The following is a 22,280-nucleotide window of genomic DNA, read 5'->3' as shown; positions in this document are numbered from 1 at the left end:
CAATGTTTCAATAAAAAATTCATGAAGCTGACCCAGTAATTCGAGGAGAAATGGTTTTGTGAAATGGCCTCTCTCTCTCTCTCTCTCTCACACACACACACACACACACACTTTGTTTCACTGATTCGATTTGCTGATACCTCAGCATGTGTCCCATTGATCTCAGTGGGGCTTACTTCTGATTAGACCTGCATAGAATTGCACTGTTAATCTCTGATTCCCTCCTACCCTCCACTCCCACCCGCTCCCACCGCTTCAATAGGCATGGGAAGCTTTTAAAACTTTTAGGTCTCCTTCCAAATAAAGCATCTTTGGGAGTTTGATGTGAGTGAAATGGCTTTGCAATTATCATTGTCATTTTGAGCCAGCCAAAGTCCTTAAAGTTAAAGGTATGTCAGCAAACAGTGACACCTAGTGATAGAACATGGCATTAGTCCTCCTGAGCTGCAGATAGTGACAACTAGTGGTAGAACACAGCATTAGCTCTCTCTTAAGATGACTTTAAGATGGAAGAAAAGACTCCCAAAGAGCCACCTTTTAAAAAAAATTATCTATGGCAGGATGAGTCAAACCACAACAGTGTCTTCTGAATTATATTGTACAGAAGCAAGCAAGCACAGGTGAAGCTAAAAAAGAGCAAACACATGATAAGATCTTCAGAAAAAATAAATGGATCTCCAAGCTGTGGTAGGAATTTTTTTTCACCCATTAGGGTTTTAATACAAACACAGACCCATGTGGAATACAGATAAGAGAGGCAAATGTACACACATCTTTGACTGTGTAAACTCAGCTTAAGAATCTGTCTCAACAGAGTTTGCTCAGACCACCCTCAGTTTTGTTTTATTTTATCTTATACTGAATATGATTTCCATTTCACCTTAATACAGAAAATTATCTATGAGGAGGTCATTATTTCTGCAAGATGGACATGAAACTGAGAGAGGCAGACACCCCAGGGCTGTCCAGATCCTTGGGATTGAAATGTGCACAAGTTCTGAACATAACAGACTCCTAAGGAGTTAAAAGACTTCTCTGCTCAAGGGTTTTGCATGTAGAAAAGCAATCAGGAGAGGTTTGGGGAAGATAAGCAGTAATTTCCCTCCTTTGTGTCCTGCGGCTTGCTGCTCAAAGCAGTGATTATGCTGAACAATGGAGTCAGTTTGTTTTGCGGTCACCTTTCAGAAGGTTTGACCTAACAAGGGGGATGTGTTGCTTTAACACTTCCATCTTGTCCCTCCTCCCTGCCCCCCAGCCCGCAACCACACACTTTCCAGCTGGCTGCATCATCTCTTCATCTGGGGAACAAGAGCAGCAAGGAGCTGTAAAGTGAATTTCCTCAGCATTTCAAGGCTACTCCAGTGCTCTGCACCTCTGTATGCAATGGGTCCAAACGCTTCATGTCTCAAACAAATTACCCTGTTAAATTGCCCTTGGCGGAGAAAGAGTTTCTACTTTAGCAGAGGCAGAATAAAAGGCAGCACAGACTCTCTCTCTCTCTCTCTCTCCTTAAACTAAGAAAAGAGTTTTACATAAAACTTAGCAGTAGCCAAGTCTACAATACTGCTGAGGGCCATCCTACTGGTATCGCCTAGATCCCCTGTACCAAGATTGCACCAAGATCAACAAATCAGAAGCACGAAGATTGACATAAGTTCATTGATGCTGGTCTCTCCAGTCTTACCGTCTCAGAAAGTAGGGCCAGATCTACACCTTGTGTTATATCATTATGATCCCATCATGGTAACACTATATCCCTCTTAGAACTCATAGGACACACGATGACATTTGTTGTGGTATAATGTGGAATAAAAAGCAGGAAATAACACTACAAAAGCGGTATATCGAATGTGTAATGTGCCCCAACAGTTATCAGTGCACTATAAAGCAGTAGTGTCGATCTAGCCTAGGACAAGAGAAAAGAGTGGTGGAGCAGAAGAGGGGGCCCATGGCAGAAATGTTGGGTCATATCTCCACAGATCTGCTTTTCACTGGTATAAACAGCTGGACAAATGTGGGAGTTGCTACAGCTTTGAGCTATAGAATTTCCCTCTGGGAAATCTCTATGCAAGAGGAAAGCTGATATTTGACACAGTGCTGCTTTCTTCTTATAGAGCAGAGCCTGTGCAAAATGTCTTTGCTGCAGCAGTAATTCTGGATTAGGTCCTTGGAAGGCTACACTGTAATCACTCCAGTATCTCTGTCTTGGACACACACATAAAGATCTACAGTAGGCAGGATGCTCTTAGAACCACCCTCTTGCTTACCTGTTTCATTCTTTGTCATGCTCAATTCTAGTGTGGTGCCAGACCCAGAATGTGTATCCCTGCCACATAGAATCATAGAATCATAGAATCATAGAATAGTAGGGTTGGAAGGGGCCTACAAGGCCATCGAGTCCAACCCCCCGCTCAATGCAGGAACCCAAGTCAGAGCATCCCTGACAAATGGCTGTCCAGCCTCGTCTTGAAGGCCTCCAGTGTGGGAGAGCCCACCACCTCCCCAGGTAATTGGTTCCATTGCCGTATTGCTCTGACACTCAGGAAGTTTTTCCTGATGTTCAGTCGGAATCTGGCTTCCTGTAACTTGAGCCCATTATTCCGTGTCCTGCACTCTGGGATGATCGAGAAGAGATCCTGGCCTTCTTCTCTGTGACAACCTTTCAAGTACTTGAAGAGTGCTATCATATCTCCCCTCAGTCTTCTCTTCTTAAGGCTAAACATGCCCAGTTCTTTCAGTCTCTCTTTATAGGGCTTTGTTTCCAGTCCCCTGATCATCTTTGTTGCCCTCCTTTGAACCCTCTCCAGTTTGTCTGCATCCTTCTTAAAGTGTGGTGCCCAGAACTGGACACAGTACTCCAGATGAGGCCTAACCAGTGCTGAGTAGAGGGGAACTAGTACTTCCCGGGATTTGGAAGCGATGCTTCTATGAATGCAGCCCAAAATAGCATTGGCCTTTTTTGCAGCCACATCACATTGTTGGCTCATATTCAGCTTGTGATCGACGACAATTCCAAGATCCTTCTCGCTCGTAGTGTGGTTGAGCCACGTATCCCCCATCTTGTAACTGTGCATTTGGTTTCTTTTTCCTAGGTGCAGAACTTGGCATTTGTCCCTATTAAATGCCATTCTGTTGTTTTCTGCCCAGCACTCCAGTCTATCCAGATCACTTTGAATTTTGTTTCTGTCTTCCAAAGTATTAGCTATCCCTCCCAATTTTGTGTCATCTGCAAATTTGATCAGCATTCCCTGCACCTCCTCCTCCAAGTCATTAATAAAAATATTGAAGAGCACTGGGCCCAGGACTGAGCCCTGCGGTACCCCACTCGTTACCTCTCCCCAGCTTGAGAAGGTCCCATTGATAAGCACTCTTTGAGTCCGATTCTGTAGCCAACTGTGGATCCACCGGATCGTTGTTTCATCTAGCCCACTTCGAGCTAGTTTGCTCATCAGGATATCATGGGGCACTTTGTCGAAAGCTTTGCTGAAGTCGAGGTATATGATGTCTACAGCATTCCCACGGTCTACAAGGGAGGTGACTTGATCAAAAAATGAGATCAGATTTGTCTGGCAGGACTTGTTTTTGACAAATCCATGTTGGCTTCGAGTAATCACGGCATTGTTGTCAAGGTGCTTCCAGATGGATTGCTTTATGATCTGCTCCAGAATTTTCCCAGGGATTGATGTCAGACTGACTGGTCTGTAGTTCCCAGGTTCCTCCTTTTTACCCTTTTTGAAGATAGGGACAACGTTAGCCCTCCTCCAGTCATCTGGCACTTCCCCTGTCCTCCATGATTTCTCAAAGAGAATAGACAGCGGTTCTGAGAGTTCTTCTGCCAGTTCCTTTATGACTCTAGGATGCAGTTCATCTGGCCCTGGAGATTTGAACTCATTCAAAGTAATGAGGTGTTCCTTGACCATATGCCTGTCGATCTCAAGCTGCAATCCTGCCCCTTCAGCCTGTACTTCGCCTTTGCCAGGGGGGTCATAGACCCTCTTTTGGGAGAAGACTGAGCCAAAGTAGGAATTGAGCACCTCTGCCTTTTCTTTGTCCTCTGTTATCATTTTGCCATCCTTATTTAATAGCTGAACAACCATTTCTTTCCTCTGCCTTTTACTATGCACGTAGCTGAAGAAAGCCTTTTTGTTGTTTTTAGCATCCCTCGCTAACCTCACCTCGTTCTCCGCTTTAGCCTTCCTGACGCCATCCCTGCAATTCTGTGCTACCTGCCTGTACTCTTCCTTTGTTACTTGGCCTTCTTTCCACTTCCTATATGTGTCCTTTTTTGTTTTCAGGTCATCCCTAAGCTTTTTGTGAAGCCACATTGGCTTCTTCTGTTGTCTTCCACCTTTTCTTCTTGTTGGAATTGTTTGTGATTGTGCCTTGAGAATTTCCTTTTTTAAAAGTTCCCACCCATCTTGGACTCCTTTTCTCGCTAGCATTGCTTGCCATGGGACCTTACTGATCATTGTTCTGAGTTTATTAAAATCAGCTTTCCTAAAATCCAGGGTACGCGTTTGAGTACACTCGGCTTTTGCTTCCCTTAGAACCAAGAACTCAAGTACAACATGGTCGCTTTCCCCCAGAGTTCCTGTAACTGCTACTTTATCCACTAAGTCATCTCTGTTGGTTAGGATCAAGTCAAGGATAGCCGATCCTCTAGTTCCTTCCTCTACTTTCTGTAGGAGGAAGTTATCCGCCACACAAGTCAGGAATTTCCTGGAGGGGCCATGTTTTGCAGAATTTGTCTCCCAACAAATATCGGGGAAATTGAAGTCCCCCATTACTACTACATCATGCTTCCTTAAAACATTGGCTATTTGCTTTTCAAAAGTTTCATCCTTGTCTTCTCCTTGATTGGGTGGCCGGTAGTAGACTCCGACCACCAGGTTCCTTTTATTCTTTGCTCCATTTATTTCAACCCAGATGCTCTCGATGGGGCTACCAAGCTCCTCCTCCTGTATTTCTGTGCAGAGATATGTATTTTTCACATACAGTGCAACCCCGCCTCCCTTTCTGTTCCTCCTGTTCTTTTTGAACAAGTTATATCCTTCAATTGCTGTATTCCAGTCATGAGAGTCATCCCACCAAGTCTCAGTTATACCTATCAAGTCATAATTTCCCTCCTGTATTAAGAGTTCAAGTTCGTTCTGTTTGTTTCCCATACTCTGGGCATTAGTATATAGACATCGAAGACCATGTGCTTCATAGTCTGGCTTTCTTCCTACCTGTGTCTGAAGACTATTATTGGACGCTATCAGAGCTGTTCTCTCCATTGCAGTGCATGCGCCTACGTCCATTGTTACCCCCAACATTACATCTCCCTTCCCCGTAGGATTCAGTTTAAAGCCCTCCTGATGAAGTTCTTCATGCTGTGGCCAAACACATTCTTCCCAGCCTTTGTGAGGTGCAACCCATCCCTAGCCAACAGCCCATCTTCCAGGAAGTATAGCCCGTGGTCCCAGAATCCAAATCTCTCTCGTCGGCACCACCTTCGTAGCCAGTCATTCACCCGGAGTATTTTTCGTTCCCTTTCTATCCCTCTTCTAACTACTGGAAGGATGGATGAGAAAACTATCTGGGCCCCAAAGTTCTTGAGTTTCCTTCCCAAAGCTTCAAAGTCTGACGTGATCTCTTTGTAGCTCCGCTTGGCGCTATCATTTGTTCCCACATGGATGAGAAGAAAGGGATACCTGTCAGTGGGCTTTATGAGTGCAGGCAACCTTTCAGTCACGTCTCTAATCTGTCCTCCCGGGAGACAACATACCTGGCGAGTCCACGGGTCTTCGCGACATACTTGGGTCTCGATCCCACGCAGCAAGGAGTCTCCCACTACTACCACTCTTCTCTTCTTCTTCTTGTAGGCCTGGGTTTCATCGCCTCTGTTTGACTGACCTTTAGCCTCTTGCTCACTCTCATGCAGGTTCCCCTGTGATTCTTCCTCTGCAGGCTGTCCTCCAGTCTCATCTGCAAGTACCTGGAATCGGTTCCACAGCTCCACCGCTTCCACTGGTGCAGAGTGGCGTCTAGTTCTTCTTCTCCTAACTGTCACCGTTTTCCAAGGAGTATCCTCTACTCCATTTTTTTTCACCTCAGCATTTCCCACTGCCTCATCTTGCTGTTGCTCTTCAAGCTTCTGGTCTGCCCTTTGCTGCTGTAGTTCTCCCATTCTGTCCAAGAACTCTTCGTGTTCTCTTATTCCCCGGAGGGTTGACAGTCGCCGCTCCAGTCCACTTACTTTCTCTTCCAGCAGCGTGATCAACTTGCACTTGTTGCAGATGTAGGCCATGTTGTTCTCAGGCAAGAAAACAAACATTGCACACACCTTGCAGGTCACCACCACTGGAGAGTCTTGTCCTTCCATTGCCTCTTTTCCCTTTTTGTGTCTAGCTTTGTGATTGTTCTAGACTAGCCTGTGCCTGCTCCTCTACTCAGTAGAGGTTAAAAGCAGAGTCCCACTGGTGTGGAAGTGTGTGTAAAATTAGAATTTTCCTATATGTGGTTATTCAGCACCTCATAAAAGAACTGGCTGCCCCTCACTGTGCCCTCACTCACTGCCTGAATCTGCCGCTTTAAAAGTGCTTAAGCACGAGAGAAAAGGTAGAGTTCTTGTTTGCTCTGATAAATAAATTTGGACTTGATGTCAAACCATTTAAAATGGGAAGGATCTGGGGAGATCAATTGTTGGGGCTGGGGGAATTGGAAAAGTTTCTAAAAGAAAGCTGGAGAGAGAGGGAGAATAGGTTTAGCTGTTGCAAAATATGGCAGTGCAGATTGAAATTGCGAGGTTATGCTACCTGTCCAAATTAAAATAATGTTGTTGCATATATCTTGCTGGAATTTCTTTAGCCTCCCCTGCTCCAGAGACAGCAAAATCCAGCAAAACCTCCTGCCATACCAGAAACTGCTACCTTCACCTGTACCTTCTGATGATCCAGGGACAGTAAAGTCTGGCAGGGACAGATGCCTTGCCAGACTTTCTACGTTTCATTTATAGAGCATCTCTATAATAGAACTACTATTTTATGAGGGGTTGGACTTGACGGTCTTATAGGCCCCTTCCAACCCTACACTAGGCATTTATTGTGCACTTGTGATTCCTTACTCATGGCTGTTTATAAGTTCTTTCAACAACATGATCCTCCAGTTTTGTTTCTGTTTTTAAGAGCACTTTTGCAAGGGGGTGGGGGGATGTTAATGCCGAAGAAATGGAGTATTGCTTCTGAAAGTGAAAGAAAAGGTAGTTTCCTACTTGTGTATTTGTACTATTCTGCTATAGTACAGCGCCACCTAGAGGTTATGGAGCAGAAAAGGGAAAGCTCTTTGTGTAGACCTTGGATCTCAGTTCTGTGACAAAACCGAAAGCAGATACAGCAGTTAGCAGCCTTGTGTAGAAAGGCTCATAGTCTTCCCTGGTGCAGGGGTAGCAACATCTAAGGTAGCAAGATCTGTGTGTATATAGAAAAGGCTTGCACTTAACAGCTCAGTTCCTCTCAAAATTTATGGATAGCTTCTACTAGAGTTAATTTAAAGCCATAGTTTCTATCTGTTCCTTCCAGCAATACAGTTTGCCAGACTAGCAGATAGAAGCCCGAACCCAGAGATACTTACCTGCAGCGGAGGGCTGTATCTGTGGATCTCCCCTCTGAAAAGATGGTTGGCGATCATGATCTGTCATCAGTTTGTCTATTCCCCAATCAGATTTTCAGTCCTGTCGGCTCTTACAATGTTGCTCTTATCCAAGCATCAGTGTGCATACAGCCTTGGGTGCTACACCTGGGACAGGGGTTTCCCTGTGCAGCACCTTTTCTCAGACATACATCAGGTCATATCCAGAGGGTAATCTGCACTTGTAAACAGGAAATCTGCTTCTATGTGTGGATTGCTCTTGCAAGGCTACAGTGTAGGGGCAGGGAATATTTTTGCCTCTGGGGACTGGATTCCAGCATGGTGTAGTGGTGAGAGTGTTGGACTGGGAGCCAGGAGATCCGGGTTCTAGTCCCCACTTGGCCATGGAAGCACATTGGGTGACTTTGGGCCAGTCACAGACTCTCAGCCCAACCTACCTCCCAGGGTTATAGAATCATAGAATCATAGCATAGTAGGGTTGGAAGGGGCCTACAAGGCCATCGAGTCCAACCCCCTGCTCAATGCAGGAATCCAAGTCAGAGCATCCCTGACAAATGGCTGTCCAGCCTCGTCTTGAAGGCCTCCTGTGTGGGAGAGCCCACCACCTCCCCAGGTAATTGGTTCCATTGTCGTATTGCTCTTACAGTCAGGAAGTTTTTCCTGATGTTCAGCCGGAATCTGGCTTCCTGTAACTTGAGCCCATTATTCCGTGTCCTGCACTCTGAGATGATCAAGAAGAGATCCTGGCCTTCTTCTCTGTGACAACCTTTCAAGTACTTGAAGAGTGCTGTCATATCTCCCCTCAGTCTTCTCTTCTCAAGGCTAAACATGCCCAGTTCTTTCAGTCTCTATTGTTGTGGTGAGGATAGAACGAAGAGGATGAGGGTAATGTAAGCCTCCTTGGGTTCCTTGTACGAGGAAAAAAGGTGCCATATTAATGCAATAAATAAGAATAAAACAAAATTCCTCACCCTGGGCCAATTTGGTGGGCCAGATGACATCATATGGCCCCACCCTTCGACCATTCCACTTTTCTCCATTCAGAGAGAGGCAGAGTCCCGTGCCTCTCTCTGCATGGAGAAAGGGACTCATCTCGCGCTTGGAGCGGTGCTTTCCCGGAGCACCGGCTGAGTTGCTGGCTTCACACACCGCTACTTGTCCCGACTGGAATGGCGCACCAAGGGACCTGTGCTTGTAGGCTAATTGTGGAGAACCCTCATGTGGAATGGAGATGTATTTATATTTGTGAATCTTTTTGTATTATGCTTCATTCTCTCTCCTGTTTAGTGCTCAGTGGTTGAATTAGTTTAGTTTATTTGTACTGTTTTACTGGATATTATATATATATATATATTGATATTTCTACTATGTATGTATTTGTGAACATTATGTTGGTTTGTAATTGTTTCTGTTGTATTCCTTGAATAGTGTTATATGTTTTGCTGTTTGATATCTTGTAAACCATATTATTTTTGTTCATTTCTTATGCTGTGAGCCGCTTTGGCCACAATTTTGTGGAAAAGCGGCATACTAATAATGATGACGACGATGGCCACCACTCGGTGCTTGGAGAAATTGCTCCTCCAAGCACTGGCTGAGTGGCCTGCCACTCATTGTTCTGATTGGGATGGCATGCAGCACCCCAAGGGACTCAGCCGGCACCGGGAGGAGCTGCTCCTCCGAGTGCCAGCCCAGTCCAGTTCTCCATGCAGAGGGAGGCACGGAGCCCTGGGACTCTGCACAGAGAAAAGTGGAAAGGGGAGAGGGCAGCAGATGCTGTCAGGGGCAGGGGGCGGGGCCAGGGAGAGTGATGGGGCCCACAGAGCTTTGTCTGTAGGCCAGATTGGAAATCTCAGTACCCCAGATTCACCTTACAGGCTGTAAGTTCTGCGCCCCTGGTATAGTGTATGTATATCACTTGTTGTTTCCAATTAATAACCTGGGCAATGGAAAAGGGAGGACTCTTCGAGCGGTGTTCCCCTGGCTATATATTTTCATTCTGTCTCTATGGGAATCTAGATTTTGCACTAGAAAGGAAAAAAATCCTGATTTGAGAATTAGAAAATCACATTTGATTACTGATAGAAAATGATTCCCATTAGGATAATTTCCCACTTTAAAGGTGCTTAATATTGCATACAGGTGTTGATGTTTGTTAGCAACAGAGAGATTAGAGAAAAGGTTTAATGGGATGCTTAGAAAACAAGAAGATGGTCACTGTGGAGGGGCAAAAGGGGGTTGGCGAGTAGATGTTCACCCACCAGCCATTGACAACAGCACTCAGGTACCCCTCTGGCTTTCAGACCCTTTGCGGGAACTGTCTCTGCTTTTTTCAAGCCGGCATTAATATGAGCTTAAACATGCTTCTTCACAGTAAATGTGTACACTGAGATTCTCAAAAGGTTAGAAGCATCTAATTCCAGCATTGTGGCCAGTTGGATTTCTTGGCCCTTTGCAAGCCCTTACTTAACTGACCCAACTCAATGATAAGTCATAGGTCTGAGGTGTCATTCTTTTCATGATCCTTTTTTTAGACTCATCCCTCCTCGCTGACCATGCTAGACTTGCTACATGTGGCTCGGGACATTGCTTGTGGTTGTCAATATTTGGAAGAAAATCACTTCATTCACAGGTAAGTAGAAGAACCATTTGTTGTTGAGGGACCACTACCAAATGCCCTCTGTGTGACTTAACTGGCAACAGGCTAACTAAAAAAAAAAAGTATATGAGCAATGCCATGGCAAGGATGGCTGTGCACTCCTGCCCCCTAGAGGTTCAGTGCCTCAGAACATTAAAAAAAAATAAGAAAGACAAAAGATCAGGGAACAAATTAGGCATTATATTTGTACGGCAGCATTCAGCACTTTTTAAATAGGTACCAGCACTTTAAAGTGGATACTTACATATTTTGAAGCATTTGCATATAAGGTACTACCAGTTTAGTTCGAATAGTTAAAGACTTCAAAATATATACCCACAGTTGAACATCTAATTGTTCCTACCATTGCCAGTCAACCAGGAAAAAAATGAGGTAGATGAGTTTTTTGTTTGGTTGGTTGGTTTTGCTTTCAAGACAGGTACCAACTAAGAAGGAGCAAAGCCCTTTTTCCTTCTTGGTAGTTGCGTGTGTGTGTACTTGTGTTTACTAACGGGAGTGATTTGTGGAGTTTTAAATCCTGTTCTGCTGAATCTCCTATCTCGGCTTTCTATGGAAAAACCAACGAGAATGTTCAATAGTCAATCATTTGTGCCCTTAGCTTTCCAATGAGTTGAGCAGTTGTTCATCCAAGGGCATTATTCCACAGATGTCTGCCAACTTTATTTCATTTTTATTTAAAGAACCCCTTCCTTTCTCTTTTTGTTTCTTAGAGACATTGCAGCTCGAAATTGCCTCCTTACTTGTAAAGGTCCTGGGAGAATAGCTAAAATTGGAGATTTTGGGATGGCCCGGGATATATACAGGTAAGGAAAAGTAGCTTATTATTAGCAGCACCAGGTGGGAGGTTATGAGTTGGACAGGGTTTATTTATTTGTCTAGCTTAACTTCTTTGAAGGCCTTTCTGTTCTGCTCAGTGTCTTGTAATATTTCCAAATACTGCCGCACAGTATTAATAGTTACCTCAGTGCTATGGGCTCACCCCAGCTTCCTCAGATCAGTTTGCTTGGTCATTTTCATGGGCCGTTATCTTGTATTATGTTGTTAGCATGCAGTTCTAACCATCCTTCCTTTTCTTCACTTTTTCCACGTGTTCTAAAGTTTCAGTTTAATCCTCCTGGGCATTGACCCCTGTCCCCTTCATTCTCAGTGTCATTGGTAAATATCTTCACTTTACAGCATATAAAAGACTGGGTGGGGGAAGGGTCAGGAGAATGTAATTATCCATCCTGGAATTTATCCAGGCCACTGGGATTAATGATTCTGCAGTTGCAGAAAGTGCTCGGGAGACTTGAATGACTTCAGTCTCATCCATAATGCAACACTGCTGTTCTCACAGTGCCCTCTAATGTCAGGCTGGAGAATGACTTTGTCACATGATACAATATATAGAGCCACCCATCAGACAGTTGTGACAGAGAACTGTTGGGATGGGCTTTTACTTAGCAGTGCTGCAGGTGGGTGTTAACCTTTTGTTGCTTGAGAACCCTACCCACAAGAATACAATTCTGCGTAGTAAAAATGTGACACTTAACGAGATGGGTTATTTTGAACTGCCTTTGCTTTCTTTAAAGCAAAGGGGGGCAGGATTTCCAGGACAAGGAGGATCTGTCTACAATATCAAACCTCTTTCAACCCAAGGGCCAAATTCAATTTCAGCTTAAATCTTTTACTGCCAGTAACTAAACGTTAGGAGAAGCATCTCAGCCTTTTAGAATGGGAGGACAGGACGTGCAAATGCTAAGAAACCACCAAATGATGGGCCGTTGGGGAAATGGGTGGGGCCAGGGGGAGGGGGCGTGGCCATCTGGCAAAGCATGGATGGCTGAATTGGGGGCCCTGGGGGCCAGATTTGGCCCACAGTGCTGGCGACCAATACTCCTGGTCTACATGGTCACATTACTTGTGCATTTCACCTGCGGTGTCTGCATGAGGCACCACAACTGGGCATTTGCATAGTTGTGGTAGTTGCCTTACTAAAACTGTCCCAGGTTGCAGATGGCTTAATTCTGTCACTTCAGTTTACACTTCCACAGGATGTGTATAGGCCAATCATATGCAGGAGAGCCATGATCAGATCTCCCATGGTGTGTGTGTTTTGTGTGCTCTCTCTCCCTTTCTCTCGGCCATGGGGTGTGGGACTCTGATCAGGACTATAGCATTGGGGGATGGGGTTTGAAGCCTTCCTGCTCCCCCTACAACATTTCCCTCATTAAAACCCCACACAGCCTTCAAAGCAGCTATCTGCCCTATGAGGAAAAAATATACAGGCAGGTACCCACACAGTACAGGTACACTTGCCTTGCCCCAGGTCTTCCAAACAAACACTGTGGTGCATGCCTGAACCTTCCCACTAACCCCATGTCACAATCCTATTGCCGTGATTTGGCTCCTCATACTGTGCAGAGCGATGCCATTGAGCAAGATTCTGTCAGAAAAGTGGGTTTTAAATATTCTTAGTAAATGTGGCTTACCCTGTGCACAAGGGTGAAAGGAGGCTGTCCCCATGAGTAAGGCTTTCCCAACTGCTCTGCAGTGTCAGGAGTGTCCTGCATGTCCCCCTTTTTTTTGAATGTTGGAGAATTATATATAGGGCATAATCCTGCTGTGCTGCTTTTTTTAATGAAAGGGAAAAAAGAGAAAGAAAGAAAGAAAGAAAGAAAGAAAGAAAGAAAGAAAGAAAGAAAGAGAAATGCTGACCACTCTTGCAGCCACATTCTGGAGCCAATTAGTTCAGAAGTCAATACATGTTCTTGTTAATATTTCTCCCCTCCTGAACAGGGCCAGCTACTACAGAAAAGGAGGATGTGCAATGCTGCCAGTCAAGTGGATGCCGCCAGAGGCCTTCATGGAAGGGATATTCACATCCAAAACAGACACCTGGTAGGCCCACTCAGTATTTTCCATCTATGTTACAAGCAGCCTTACTGCCAAAGGTTTTCAGTGTAGCAGCCCATATTTCTCCTGCAGCAGTCTGTGTTGCTTCTGTTTTTGTAATGGCTTCTGATATACAAAATAAACCAGCTTTGAATTTGACACAGGGCTCCTTCCAGTGTTACCTTTAACCAGTGTAGGATCTGCAGCACTGTGGCTCGTTCCTGTGCCACTTAGTAATGTCAGAAGTCATCTGGGAGGAAGCCATGCTGCAGCTCCTTCCAGTGCCAGCCTCTTCTTTCCCAGGGACTGGAGCGACCCTGGGGTGGAAAGGAGTCGTGATACGTGCTCCTCTCCTATGACTGCAAACATCTGATGCATTGACCTGGTCCGCACGACATGAGAGCCCATGGGTTACACAACTCATAGGCTGTCATGCACGAACGGGAGAGAGTGGGCATGCTGCCTGCAGCGCACCCGTCACTCCCACATTTACTCAGCTTGTGGTTGGGTTAACTGCTGGGTCGTTTCGCCCTTCAACAAACTTGTGGTCCAGGTTCAGGCAACGCGCTAAGCAACTTACGACAGAGCCGCTCATCGCTCGCTGACTAAAAGCAGCAGTGACAGGCACGCTGACGGCAGCACATCTGCTTTCCCCTGTTTGGCCCCAAGAGCGCATGGGTTGCTTAACACATGGACTGTCATGTTGTCTGAACTGGCCCACTGCGGGAAGCGCAATATAGCACCTCTGATGCTGCAAAAGGAGCCCACAGCCACAGGCCACACAATCGTGGCTGCACAACATAAACGGGTTTTGCAAGTTTTGGCCCCGATCCAGATATCTTTACATGGGTTTCAGCATGTATATCCATGACCTTATTCCTTGCTCTTCTGCGTCCAGGTCATTTGGAGTGTTGCTGTGGGAAATATTCTCTCTTGGATACATGCCCTATCCCAGCAAAAGTAACCAGGAGGTCTTGGAGTTCGTAACCAGTGGAGGACGGATGGATCCACCCAAGAATTGCCCTGGCCCAGTGTATGAAACATTTAAGGACCTACATGCTCTATAAGTGCAACTTGTCTTACCTTCTGAATTCTCTCTGCTCTGGAAAGATATCTTTGTACTGCCATGTGTGCTAAAACCAGTGAGACCTGCAACAAAATGTTGCAGTATGGGGTGCTCCTGCTCAAGGTGCCAGCCAGCCAGCCAGCCATGTCCCAGGGTATTCCATTCCCCCTCCTCCCTGGTCTCCTATCTGTCCTTCCAGACGGTCAGCGTGCTCAGTGCTCATCGTGCTGTTTTGGGGGTCCTCCCTTTGAGGATTTTATTTTTTTAAAGATTTCTTATACTTCCGTAAACCTTGGGTTTCCCCCAAAGTTGTTGATACCTCTGTCTTTTGCATGGATGGTGCCATTTTAGCTCCATAAGGAGAATGAGTTTGCTGTTAGTATAATAGAATGAATGTTGCCATTAGTTGCAGTGGTCAGCCATTTTAGATTAGCAGCCACAGCCATTTTGATGGGTACTAATCACTGGCTGGTGCCATATTCAAAGTGCTCATCCTCTTGCAATAAGTCAAGATTCTTTGCCTTCTCTTGCAAATAGCATGAGAGCCACTAGCTGAATTAAATTCATGTAATGATATATCCTGCTGATATATGCCCTGATGCTGCCAGGAAATGAAACATCAAGGACTCCACAAATTTCCTTCTCATGTGGATGAACATTTCTTGGGTAGCAAACTAATATACAATGACCCACTCCAAGTTAAGCACCTAGGTTTTAGCCCATTTTAGTGGGCTTCAGTCAAGCTTCAGCTGTGCTAGTTCCATTATAATCAGAAATGCAACTACAAAGTTTATGCACTGACCTCCTCAGTGTTACTTTTGATTTGACACAGGAACCCTTGATTGCCTTCCTGATATATGGAGAAAACACCACCTTCAAACAGCATGAGTTCTTATGGTTTTCCCCTCTATTCCAATCTATTCATAATGGCTTACAATAAAAATTCATTCAATAAAAAATACTTACAAAGTGATTGATATGAAAAGTTAGCTCCATGTAATTTTATGGCATGTCATTAGCAGCTGTATTTGCAGAACCATCCTATGCTTGTTTACCTGGAAATAATTCCAGCTAGGCCTACTCCCTAGTAAATGTGCATAAGGTTGCTGCCTTTGGGACATGAAATAAATTGAAAAGAGTGACTTCATTTTACCAAGCTAGTGAAGAAAGTAGGGGGACATGACCTGAAATCCAGATGTGAATGGATTTATGGTTACAGACAATGAGTTGGATCCAGACTTAGTCATACTTGGAGTAGACCTATTGAAATCAATGGGATGTAAGTTAGTCATGAGTAACTGAATTCCCATTTATTTCAGCGGGCCTGCTCTAAGTATGACTAAGTCTGGATCCAACTCATTAGATATATAAATAGAAATGATTAGGGATTTTAATTTGTTTGCTTGTTGGGTCTGGCTCCCCATCTCCTGTAACAAACTGGGTGTCTACGTAACTCAGCCTGCTGGCTCCTCTCTTGCCATTCACCATGTGGTCTCCTGCTGCTGTTGTAGGTATCGGATAATGACCCAGTGCTGGCAACACCAGCCTGAAGACAGGCCGAACTTTGCCATAATACTGGAAAGGATTGAGTACTGCACCCAGGTATCTGACTCTACTTGGCTTCATCATCTTACGTTGCCTTTTGCAAGGAACTCCGAAGGGGAACATGCCAACCACTGAGCCAAGCCAACCAGAGCACACGTTGCGATGATGGTGCCTTTGTTGCAATTGGCAGGGCTCTCAGAACACTGGCAAGTCCTCCTCGGGACAGAATTGTCAGAGGAATTGACAATTCCTAACCAGAAAAGTGGTTACGGATCTAGTGAAACCACATAGGCCACAGATAGTTTAACTGCATTGGTAGTCATTATGGCTCGCTAGTGACGTCCCCATCCATAAGACAACCTGTTATTTCATCCAGAGCTTGCAACTTCTAAAGCAAGGAGAGGCCGAGGGTGGTGGCGACAGGGGCTGTGTGTTTGCAGCTGGGAAGGGGAGTCATCACAAAGAGACTCCCAAGATGCTCCTGTCCCCAGCCCCAGGGTACAATGGCTCCTTCTCCACACTCAGCCACCAAGTTTCTCCAGAAAGATCGAAGAGATGGCAGGATGAGCAGCAGACGTTCCCATGGCTCAGTGGATGCAGAGACCAATGCTGGATCTGCCTCCTGTGCTCCCAAAGGGGAGCCCCTGCCTCCCCACCCCCCACCTGCAGCTTGCCTCTCCTTCGATACTGCCAGGCTGTCCTGGGGGGTGGGGGTGGGGGACAAGCACCAGTAAAGCTCTTCTATTTACAAGGGAGGACAGATGAGAACTGCAAGGAGCCCATGGGAGGGGGAGTGGAGAAAGGTGAAGCTAACTCTGCCTATTCTCTTGCTCTCCTTACTAAATTGCTCCCCTTACCAGGGAAGGGAAGGGAAGGGAAGGGAAGGGAAGGGAAGGGAAGGGAAGGGAAGGGAAGGGAAGGGAAGGGAAGGGAAGGGAAGGGAAGGGAAGGAAAGGAAACTCACATGCCAACAGTTCTCCTAATCTAGCACTATTGTCCAAGGTGGTGGTACAGCCCAGAAAGGGATTCTGGAATTCCTCATATATTCTTAGTGCTCCTTTTCAGTGTTGGCTCCAGGTTCTGGGGGACCCGTAGGCAACATGCTCTAAGTGAGCCCGTCTCTTGTGTGCCACTGTCACTGCTGCCCATGCGTTTGCCCTCTTCCTCAGGGCTCAAGCCACACAACCACCCAGGAGAGGGGAAAGCAAGAGGATAATGCTGTTCCATTTCATCATTCTGCTTATTGTTTGCCAGGAGGAGTAAGAACAGCCAGAAGGCACTGGGGGTCAGCAGTGGGCCCCCCGAGGGGTTGTGGGCCTCAGCAGGTGCCCAGTGATACCAACCCCTGATTCCATCCTTATAGACCTGTGCAAATTGGTTGTGTAATCCTTGTTGTCCTTGTTCAGTCGTTAAGTCGTGTCCGACTCTTCGTGACCCCATGGACCATAGCACGCCAGGCCTTCCTGTCCTCCGCTACCTACACTTCTTTTGAATAGCCCACATTGTAGGGATATATTCCAGAGATGCCTGGGGGGAAAACGTGTTCCTGTAATAAAAGTGGCTAACAGGACAACAAACAGTATGACAGGGTCAGAATTGTTACACCATTACATGTTCCAAACATACATCAAGAGCAGCTCCTTACCTCTTTCCAAAAGGGGAGGACCTCTAGCAGATCCAGATCATTTGTCATGTAAAACTCCAATAGGCTTTCTCCACTGCTATTCTGAGTTTCTGGAAGCAAAGGTTAAGACTCTCAGGAAATATCTCTTCTGCTCAATCCCCAATATTTCTGAATAAAGAAATTGTTTTTGACCACCTCATAACACTTTTGCATAACACTTTTGCATAACACTTAAGTATCCCAGTGAATAAAAGATGTTATTCAACAGTAGGGTTGTTATAACCTTATATGAAAAGCCCTGCTGGATCAGACCAAAGGTCCACCTAGCCCGGCACCCCATGGCCAATCAGATGCCCCCAGGAAGCCCACAAGTAGGTTATAATAGCCCTCTCCTGCCATTGCCTCCCAGCAACTGGGCTCCCTGAAAAGGGAGGTGATCACAGCCAACAGCTGTTGATGGGCCTCTCTCCTATGAATTCTTTGAATGCTCTTTTAAAGCCATCCAAGGCACCAGTCATCACTACCTCTTCTGGCAGTGGGTTCCATGAGAGAGATCCTGTGTCATGTACTGGTTAGAGTGCTGGCCTAGGACTGGGGAGACCCAGGTTCAAATCTGCCCTCAGTCATGAAGGTCACTGGGTGAACGTCAGCAAGTCATTTTCTCTCAGGGTCATTGCGAGGATAAAATCGGTGGGGGAGGAGAATCATGTGTGTCATCTTGAGCTCCTTGGAAGAAAGGCAGGATATAAATGTAATAATAATAACAATGACAATGTGAATTGCACGGAGCCGTAGTTCATGAATTCTCATATTATGGGGGACAGATAGGGATGGGCGAATCCGTCTGTTTCGCTTCCTGCTTCATTCAGTTTTTTTTAAATCTCAATTTCTCTTTTCTCCGCAATATGAAGAATTTTGCAAAGGTTGGTAAATTCCTATCAAGAACCAACTGAAACAAAATGGTCACCCTTCAACACCAGCCAAATTGAATAGATGCGGCTATTCCCAGCATAAAGAGGAACTCCTTGTACCTGCCTGCCATGTACCTGTGAAAGATGAGGACCAAGAGAGGGCAGCTCTCATTAAGCACTGACATGGTGGATGACGCAAGAGCAAAGCACTCAAAGCCGGTCTGGATGGACAATCTTTCCTTTTTGGTTTCTCCCTCCCACATTTTTTTAAAATCTCAAGCTCTTTTTGTCCTGAATATGGGGAACTTTGCAAATTTCGGTAAATTGTTATCGAAACCAAACTGACATGAAATTCTCAGCCATGCCTAGAGACAGGAAAAAAGCCCCTCTCCTTATGAATAAAAGGGAGATTTCTCCACCAGAGCTTTTTGAGTGTCGAGCATTTTTTTTTTTTTTAAACACCCATGTTTTGAACTCTTCATTTTCCTTCCCTGTAGGATCCTGATGTTATCAACACCGTTCTGCCAGTGGAATATGGCCCGTGCATTGAAGAAGAGGAAAAGGTCCCAGTGCGTCCTGAAGACCCTGAAGCAATTCCTCCTCTGTTAGTCTTGCCTCAGCAAGAGAAAAAGGGTGCTGAGCAGCTCCTGCCTTCCCCGCCCACTCAGGCCTCAGCCCTCCCCCCAGGAAAATCTCTCATGAAAGTGGCTGGTGTCGAGACGCCAGTCCGTGCTACCATACAGGCTCCCCTGGAAGGGGGACATGTCAACATGGCGTACACTCAGTCCAATTCTGCGACTGAGCTCCACAAAGGCCGGGGCTCCAGAAACAAGCCCACCAACCTCTGGAACCCAACGTATGGTTCCTGGTTTTCAGAGAAGCCCATTGTCAAAAACACTTCACAGGCAGAGAAAGAGGCAACTGAGAGGGAAGGTTTAGGGCATGAAGGGAACTGTACTTTGGGACCCAGCATTGTGACTGGGAGGCTGCCAAGCTCCTCCCTTCTTCTAGAACCATCCTCACTGACAGCCAGTGTTAAGGAAGTGCCTCTGTTCAGGCTTCGCCATTTCCCCTGTGGTAACGTTAACTATGGATACCAACAGCAGGGCTTGCCCTTGGAAACCTCGGCCCCACCCCTGTGCCAGCAGTTACGAGGGCCCTCACCCTAGGAACCAGACCCGCCAGGGGCGTTGAAAGCCTCCAGTCCTCCTGACTCTCTTTCCGTGTGACTTGTGAGCCTTGGAGCAAGTGTCAGCGTCACCAACACAGAAGCATGAGAACAGACCACGATTCCCTTCCGTTATGTGCCAATTTGCTCTGAAGTGCCACCCCCTGAAGCTATGTTTTTCAAACCCTGAAGAAGCTTCAATTTGTCAGAGCCCCTTCCTACACAAAACACACAGAAAAAACAACCCTAGGACACAGTCAGTATTAGCAAGGCCCCACTCTCAGTTGCATCACATCATCTGCATGGTTGTTAGCTATGCCTGTCCCTGTGCACTGCTTCCTCTCTGTTGTTTATGCACCGTTTCAAGACTCACTGTCTGAGTGTTTAATGTTTGAGGGTTTCCTATACTGCCAGATGCAATACTTGGGAATTCCTCTTGATGTCGGAGATTTGAGGAGAGGGTGGGGAAATGTTGTACTCATGCCAAAAACAAAATCAGACAACATGGCCTCCCAAAGGGTATGTATGTATCTAAACAGTATTGCAGCTACAGCACAGCCCTTCCACGAGCATGCAAAAACCATGGTGCCATTGGCAGGGCAGCAGAAACATGGGTCTCACTCCTATTGTCCCTGAGATGGAAACTGCAGAAAGTTAAGGAACATGGGGAAATCCAGTGGTTTGTCTTGGTGAGAAGATGACACCCTCTCCCCCTTTAAAACATCTGTTGCAGTTGTGGGGGGGCAAGGATCAAGCAATTCAAACTAGCACTTACTCTTCAGTGTGTATTCATGTTGGTGGTGGTTATGGCCAACTTATGAGAAGGGATGCTTTTAGAACACCATCACTGGCCAGCTGGCCACGTCTTTGCCTTGGCAGGGTCTATATCCACACACACTGAAAAATCAGGACTTCAGCATATGGCGTAACAATTGCGCGCCTAGTTCAGCACATTCTCAGCCTCAAGCAACGTACCAGCAATCCACATCTGCCACACTTCAAAGCTTGTGAGAACAAACCATTGATAACATCTGGAATGAAAAGGCTTGCCAAAATAGCCGCCATGAAGCAGGTGCCAGAATTGCTGTCTTATGTGAATGTAGCCACCAGAACTGGTGGAGCTGGTGATGCCGATTGTATGAGCATGGCATCACAAATTATGATGTCACACTACTGTTGCAGGCAGGTAATGTGTTGGCACATCGACCATCAGGGTGCTGGGGGCGTGGGGGGTGGGATCTTTAACATGGTTGGTCCAGTGACACTTTAAACAAGAGAGATAATCCACTGCACAAGCCTCAATGAAATAAATGGAAGTTGTACAGGGTCATACTAACCTGGCTCTCACATTCCAATGAATGCTGCAAAGGAGGAAGGCCAGTTTGTACCTCCTGCCTCTGCCTCAAGGGCTTATAATACTCCTCCCACTGAATAACACAGCTGCAATTCTGTGCACAGTTACACAGCATAAAGCCCATTGGTTTGATTGGGACTTGTATGTAATTGAAGTAATGTGACCTTCTTGAATGGTAGGTAGAAGACAACCACTTTCCACGGATACCGATTTTCTGGAGGAACAGTAAATCAATGGGGAATGACCCTGAATCCTTAGCACTGAATTGCAGTTGGAAAAATTGAATCCTCGATCACAGTTACACAATTCCCTTCACGGGACAACCCAGAACCTTGACGAGTAGCCCCAACAGATACACCTCAAGCCTACCTCAAGCCTGTAGTGTCACTGACAGTCTCTGTCTTTTCCTGGCATTTATAAAGCTGTTCAGTAGCTATAGCACAGAGGGCTTCCCTTTTAACTAGGCACCCCTGTTCGTTGGAGCAGAAGCAAGCTGATTATGTCTTTAATTTTATGGAGGAAACTGTGTTTCCATTCCCACTTGCTCACAGCAGGGGGCATGCTCTACCCACATGACTTGCCTAGGGGGTAATTAATAAAAGTAGAAGTCGGGATTGTGTAAAACGCAAGCGTTACAAGAGAGGGAAGACACACTCACCTGCTGTAACAGGTTAAGCTCTTGTGCTGTCCTTACAAACCATTGCTGCATGATGTGTTCATGTCATGTCATTAACACAATGCCATAGTGCAAGATCCTTGCCCGGTCCGATTCATTGCTGGAAGAACAGCAATCGCCAAGAGCCTCTCTAGTACAGCCAGATTGTTTCGTTCATGGAAAGCTTCTAAAATCGGGACTCTTCTCACAAGTTTGAGAGTATAGATTGCACACTTGGAAGTAAAGGACAGGCTGAACTTTATGCTGATACTTGTTATTGAAGGTTAGACACCTCAACTTAAGTAGGACCGCCCAACTGCAGGGTTATTTATATGGTTGCATCATTGTAGAAATGGAACTTTCAAGCCTCTTAAATATCTAGCACAGGTGGGTGATAAAGGATTTCTGTCAGACTGCAGCAGAATAGCATCATTGTACTATACCAGGGGAAGGAAACAGCTTGCAAGGCATATATTTTATTAGCCAAGGCACAACTGCAGATAATAATGCAGATTGCAATACCTCCATGAATAAATGGGAATAGTGGTGTTTGGTAAAGGGATGCTCCCCCCTCCCCCTCCCCCAGGGTAACACTGTTCTATGCAGAGGCCATTTCTATAAGCTTATGATGGGTTTGCTTTCTAACTGCACTTTTTGTTACCACTGTCTGATCAAAGGCTCGGGGCCAATTCCAAGGAAATAACCATCTTTGAAGGCACAGAGACTTTCAGTAATTCCAACACAACTTCACCTCAATGTCTGCATTTGCCTCTGTTATTTATAGCACAATAGGTT

The 22,280-nt window shown here is 45.8% G+C and overlaps 1 protein-coding gene across 1 annotated transcript in view; it reads left to right on the top strand.

Moving 5' to 3' along the window:
• ALK (ALK receptor tyrosine kinase) overlaps nucleotides 1-19,477 on the top strand; it is a 903,954-nt gene extending 884,477 nt beyond the window's left edge. The window contains exons 24-29 of the mRNA XM_084820831.1: nucleotides 10,164-10,261; nucleotides 10,999-11,091; nucleotides 13,067-13,168; nucleotides 14,061-14,195; nucleotides 15,740-15,830; nucleotides 18,806-19,477. Coding sequence (XP_084676957.1) covers nucleotides 10,164-10,261; nucleotides 10,999-11,091; nucleotides 13,067-13,168; nucleotides 14,061-14,195; nucleotides 15,740-15,830; nucleotides 18,806-19,477 — 1,191 coding nt within the window. The remainder of the gene's footprint in view (nucleotides 1-10,163; nucleotides 10,262-10,998; nucleotides 11,092-13,066; nucleotides 13,169-14,060; nucleotides 14,196-15,739; nucleotides 15,831-18,805) is intronic.
• The last annotated feature ends 2,803 nt before the right edge of the window (nucleotides 19,478-22,280 follow it).

The sequence above is a fragment of the Heloderma suspectum genome, chromosome 1 (assembly GCF_057233095.1).
Source record: "Heloderma suspectum isolate Gila_16-S chromosome 1, 16-S_ref, whole genome shotgun sequence".
Classification (NCBI taxonomy): domain Eukaryota; kingdom Metazoa; phylum Chordata; class Lepidosauria; order Squamata; family Helodermatidae; genus Heloderma; species Heloderma suspectum.
This window is presented reverse-complemented; position numbering and strand designations above follow the sequence as displayed.